The sequence below is a fragment of the Cajanus cajan genome, chromosome 1, assembly GCF_000230855.2.
Source record: "Cajanus cajan strain Asha chromosome 1, NIPB_CcT2T_4, whole genome shotgun sequence".
Taxonomy (NCBI): domain Eukaryota; kingdom Viridiplantae; phylum Streptophyta; class Magnoliopsida; order Fabales; family Fabaceae; genus Cajanus; species Cajanus cajan.
The window spans coordinates 73726880-73732788 of NC_138517.1; the positions used below are offsets into that span (position 1 = coordinate 73726880).

At 40.7% G+C, this 5909-nt stretch overlaps 1 protein-coding gene across 1 annotated transcript; it reads right to left on the reverse strand.

The window, feature by feature from the left end:
- Positions 1-3355: 3355 nt before the first annotated feature.
- Positions 3356-4075, reverse strand: LOC145955522 (uncharacterized). Its single transcript, XM_083070358.1, has one exon. The coding sequence runs from the start codon at positions 4073-4075 to the stop codon at positions 3356-3358; it is 720 nt and encodes a 239-aa protein (XP_082926484.1).
- Positions 4076-5909: the final 1834 nt, after the last annotated feature.

A 5909-nucleotide genomic window follows, 5' to 3' on the forward strand; every position in this document is an offset into this window, starting at 1 on the left:
TACCTCCTCTTCCTAATGCCCTTTTTGGCCTTGCAAAACGTCTTGATTATCCTCCTTGGGTGAAAACCCTTGATCCCTCGTATGAGGATAATAAGACATTCCTGTTAAGGATCGAGTGACGAGTACGAGATGTTCTATGTATGATTTTCCCAGGGATAAACAATGGCCTTTATGCTGGGTTGACAATACTGTTGTCTATCCTGTTAATTAAACTTTGCCTTTTCTTTTTATGTTGGCTTCCAATTTCACATCTCTACTCATTTTTCCCTTTTCTTCTTGTGTAGCTGCTGTTGCCCAAAAAGTTCCTCAGCATCCTGAGGATACTTAACAATGGGAGACAGCTTTAGAGGATGACGAAGATGATACTTTGTTGAAGCCTCAGCAACAAAAGACCCTTTCTAACCGACTTCGGTGTCGCTCGAAGGTAATATGTTCCTACTTCCGAAATTGTACTGAATTTATGGCCGTTTATGACTTTGCATTTTGTTCTTGTAGGAGGTTGAAGTTCCTAAGAAAAAACTTTGTTCAGACTCTCAAAGTGGGCAATCTGTAAGTTATCTTTCTGAGCGCACTCGAAATTGCTACTCAAATGCCATACTGATCTCTTTGCTCTTTTAACATTTTTTAGGTTTCCACTACTCGAAGATCCTCTCGAGACAAAGGGAAACAAAAGGCAATTTCGACTAGGTCTATCCCTAGACCTAAAGTTCCCACTGAGAAGCTTATGAAGGATACCATGAAATCCCTTGTCCAGGTAATGTGCTAATTTTCTATACTTTCCTTACTCTTCTCTTGATTTGATTTTATCCTCTGTAATGATTTCTCCTTTTCCAGAAAAAGGTTGATTCAGAGGCGTCTGAGTCTTCCTTTGAGAGCCCTCGAAGTGCTCCCACTTCTCCTATTGATGTGCCATCTTCTCGAGATGTTATCCAGATTCGTGAATCGGTCTCTCCTCCTAGGCATCCTGAGGTATGTTTTGTTGACTCTCGATTTTACTTTTCTGGCCGTTCACGAATTCGTGCATTGTTACAATGCTATTCATAATAGGTGGTCTCTTCCAATATTCTTACGGTCACTATTCCTGTCACCATACCAACTATCGAACCTTCCCCTCCTAGTCCTATGCAAGGTGGTGCACCTTCCTTCAATTTCGACACAGGGGTGTCCTATGGACAAGGTAGGTAACTACTTCTTGGACATTATGGTATTCCCCAAAAAATATTTTGTCTAACTAAAATATCCTTTTCGTGCAGGTCTAGAGGTAACTTCTGAGGACAAACAAACTCCTCTTTCTAATCAACCTGCGAGTTCGACTGATGTTGTCCCTTCTGACACTCTGCTAGCTTCTATTCCTACAGATGACATAGACCTCATAAGCTTCTTTGATGATGAAGCTGCTCAAGATGACATTTTCGAGGTCTTGGAGAACTGGACTAGCGAGACTTCAGCTTCGGGGAAGACCCAAGAAATCGTTGCGAGCTTTCAACCATTATTATCTTCCTTCGGTTCGAAGGCCTATGTGGATCATCTTGATCAAGCTCTCATGGACCCTCAATTCAAATTGGAGATTGAACGGATGGTTGATGATCTAATTACATACCCCGATATTCCTCCGGAGGTAACCACAGAGCTGAATGAAAATGTGCATACCTTTGCTACAGCCTCTGAATTGCACATGAAGTGGTCTACTTTGAATCAGGAGATGGTTCAAATCGAGGCTGATACGGAAGAGGATCGAAATAAATTGGAAAAGCTCAAGACTAAATTGCTTTCGATCAAGAATTCCACTTCTCAGATAGTTCCTGAACTGATGAAGCTCAAGCAATCTGAGGAAGATGCGGAGCGTACCATTTCTACCCTGCAACGGGACCTTGACTCGATTAAGTTCAAACATGTTGCTTTGAAGCTTCAAAGCCAAGAGATTATGTTAAAGCAAAAGGGTTTACAGGATGAAGGAAAAGGCATATCTCTTAGACTTTCAAAGTCTTTGGACCAAAAGAGAAGATTGGAGGTATTATGTGCTTCGCAGAAGTAAAGTCTTGACCAAGCCTACCAGGCATATGAAGCACTCAAATCCAAATTCTACAAGTGATTGAAAACCTGAGAGATACCTATTTATAATTTAATATTTATCCGCTTGTACCTTCATTTCTTATCTCTTTGAACACTCGTCTCAGTACATGCTATTTTTATGAAATTTCTTCAAGTATTTTCCGTTGATCACTTTACTTGCATTTCTCAAATTTAACTCTTTGATCAAGTATGCATTGTTCGAGTAGATTCTTTCGATAATGATGGTCCTTCCCAATTATAGGTCCATTTACCCCGATCTTGAGATTTTCGGTCCATTGGGAGGATGACTTTTAGGACTAAGTGTCCACTCGAAAATTGTTTGCTCTTAACCTTTTTGTTATAAACTCGAGCTATTTTTTCTTTTTGGTGAATGACATTTTGCATGGCTATCACTCTTTCATCATCCAGTCGAATTAATTCATCATACATTAAATTCCAATAATCCTTGACTGGTAACTCATTTTGCCTTTGCACGTGAATGGATTGCAAATTGATATCAATAGGAAAAATCGCTTCATGACCATACACCAACTTGTATGGCATAGTTCGAGTGGCATTCCTGGGTGAATTTCTGTAAGCCCATAAAATTTGCAGCAATGTTTCATGCCAATTTCGAGGTTTCCTCAAAATATATTTTTTGATCAAAGTTATGATCACTTTGTTAGCAGCCTCAACTTGGCCGTTAGCTTGTGCATAGTAGGGTGTCGAAGTAATCATTTTGATTCCTCTTGAATGGGCATACTGGACCACTTTTCGACCTGTGAACACCGTCCCTTGATCTGTAGTTATTGTCTGGGGTATTCCGAATCGAAATATAATATGGTCTTCAATAAAATTTATCACTTCTTTCTGGTCAACCTCTTTTACAAGAATTGCTTCCACCCATTTCGTAAAATAATCGATGGCCACGATTATGTACTTATGGTTTTTTGCTGACGGAGGATGAATCTGGCCAATTACGTCAATTGCCCAACCTCGAAAAAGGCCATGGTTTAACAATCGCATGCAACTCGGTTACTGGTACTCTATGTATTGGGCGATGTTTCTGGCACTCTTCGCAACCCTTTGCAAATTCGATACAATCTTTGAACATGCTTGGCCAAGAGTATCCTTTTCTGGATAAAGTCCATTTCATTTTCTCCCCTGCTTGATGGGCACCACAAATCCCTTCATGTACCTCTGCCATGGCTATGTAGCTTTCATGATTTCCAAGGCACTTAAATAGAACTCCATCGAAGCCTCTCTTGTATAGCTCATCGTTCAATATCACATAATTGAGAGCTCAATATTTAACTTTTCGTTCAGCTTGCGAATTTGGACTTTGCAGATATTCGATTAGCTCTTTCCTCCAATCCTGAATGGTTGAGGTGTCAATGATGAGCCATTCATGCTCGTCACTCAACTCATTCCTTATACAAACAAGAGATTCGAGACATTCCCTGCTTATCTTATACCCGGATGCAATCTGAGCTAGTTCATTCGCAATTTCATTCTCATTACGAGAGATATGTTCTAATTGGACCTCATCGAATGAATTTAACAAAGTTATAGCTCGAGACTTGCATTCGAGTAACTTTTCATTCATGCAATTATATTCTCGAGTTAACTGCTTAATCATGAGTTGTGAGTCACCTCGAATGATTATGTTCCTTGCCCCCAAGTCTTTAAGCAATTTTAGCCCAGTAATCACTACTTCGTATTCAGTTTCATTATTCGAGCATTCGGATTTCGTTCTCAATGTGAATTTAGTTGGGATTCCATCTGGGGAAATAATCAGTAATCCGATTCCTGCTCCTAACTCGTGTTTCGATCCATCGAAAAATAGTTCCCATGATTTCGTGGTTAAATAATTAACCTGTTTGTTTAAATTCGAGTGATCCACGAGAAAATCAACGATTACTTGTTCTTTTGTGGCTTTGTGGGGAGCAAACGTTAACGAATACTCGGTCAATGCAAGAGCCCATTTCCCAACTCGAGAGTGCAGGATAGGTTTAGATAACATATATTTAATGACATTATTTCAACAGAACACGAATACATCATAAGGTTTAATAAAATGCTTCAGCTTTTGTAGACCCCTAAAATTGTCCGGGTCAGAAATAAAACTCGAAGACTCTCGAAGATCAAAGGAAAGTCAGCCGGAAGGACTCCTAGAAGACCCTAGGATGACAATCTGTAGGTTTAGAGGTCTTAGAGTAGCAAAAAATAAGAAAGTGGAGGGAATGAAGCCCAATACGGCCTCCCAGAGGTTCAGTACGGCCGTATTGAACATTTTGAACTTCAATACGGCCGCATTGAACTCAATACGGCCGTATTGAAGTTTCTGAACTTCAATACGGCTGCATTGAATTCAATACGGCTGCACTGAACTTCAATACGGCCGCACTGAACTTCAATACGGCCGTATTGAGGTTTTTTGAACTTCAATACGGTCGTATTGAATTCAATACGGCCGTATTAGTTCAAAATTTCAATGTTGACCGTATTGACCCTCATAAACCGTATTGAGCCTCTTCCCTATAAATATGACGTCAATGGGACGTCATTTGACACTTTTCCACTGAGTTTTGACTCCCTCCTTGAGTATTCTGGGGTTTTTGAGCAGTGTTCTGCCCTAGAAATCTCTCTGGGAGTCGATCCGACGAAGTTCTGGAATTCCGAGCATTTAGCTTGGAGATTCGAACTTAGTCGAAGGGAAATCCTCCGGATTTCCATAGTCAAAAATTATTTTTAGGAAGGAGTGAGCGGGCTTGTAGAGCGAGGGAACGCCAAAAAGCTTCCCAGTCTTACTTGATATATAAAAAGCACGCTTCAAGAGGTTTCTTTTCTAAAAATCCCTTCTTTTACCGCTTTCTGTGTGTACATATTTAAACTGTCATCATGTAGATAGTTAATTTATAATTGCTTAGAATAAATAGGGGTAATTTAGTAATTTTGCACTATTATTTTTAAATAATCTGTCATAGGGAACCCGAAAGGGGCGCTGTGGGGTGCTAACACCTTCCCCACGCGTAACCGACTCCCTTACCCGACTCTGGTTGTCATGGCCGAAGTCGATTTTTGAATCGATTGCCTTAAACTTCTTTTTCCAATGTTTTGAGTAAAACATTGGTGGCGACTCCACGAACCCTTCCTTTTTATGAAAACCGCTAATCCATGGAGGGTCCCGCTTGGGATTAACATAGATTGGTGAGCCTTTTAATAAAATTGCTCGTTTGACAAGGTCTCAGTTTGAGAATAAGTCATTCGAGCAATCCATATTTTTAAACAAATAAAAGAGTCCAACCATCCTTCGCGAATGCCGAAAGCCCGTTTCGGGCCGGTGGCGACAGATGGCGACTCCACTGGGGAAGCTTCGAGAGTCAGTCCCATTTAGTGACAGATTATTTTTAACAAATAATAGTTAAAATTACTTTATTACCCCTTGCTTGTATGATAACATGTTTATTTATATGGCTTTAATAACTGTTGTTTGTTTAATTTTCTGCAATTGTTTGAAATATAAATTGCACACAAACCTTTGCACACAACAGTTCCCTCTATACCCGGGGGCATGAGTGGTAAGCCATAGGGAGTGGATGTTAGTACGGCCGGTTGTCGAATGGGTCTATAGGTGCCCGTAGACCGTTGTCGGAAAGCATCACTCAAGGTGATAACCATGAACTCGAGTCCGACAGTGCGTTGGAGCTTTCCATCGGCTTACGACGAGAGGAATTGGGTCCCTATAATGGGGGCACCTTGGGGGCCTCAGACCGGTGAGAACAGTTAGAACCACCTTGAATATGCACTTTTCTGCAAGATACCCCTACCTCGTGATTCGCTCGTGACTGTTCGTG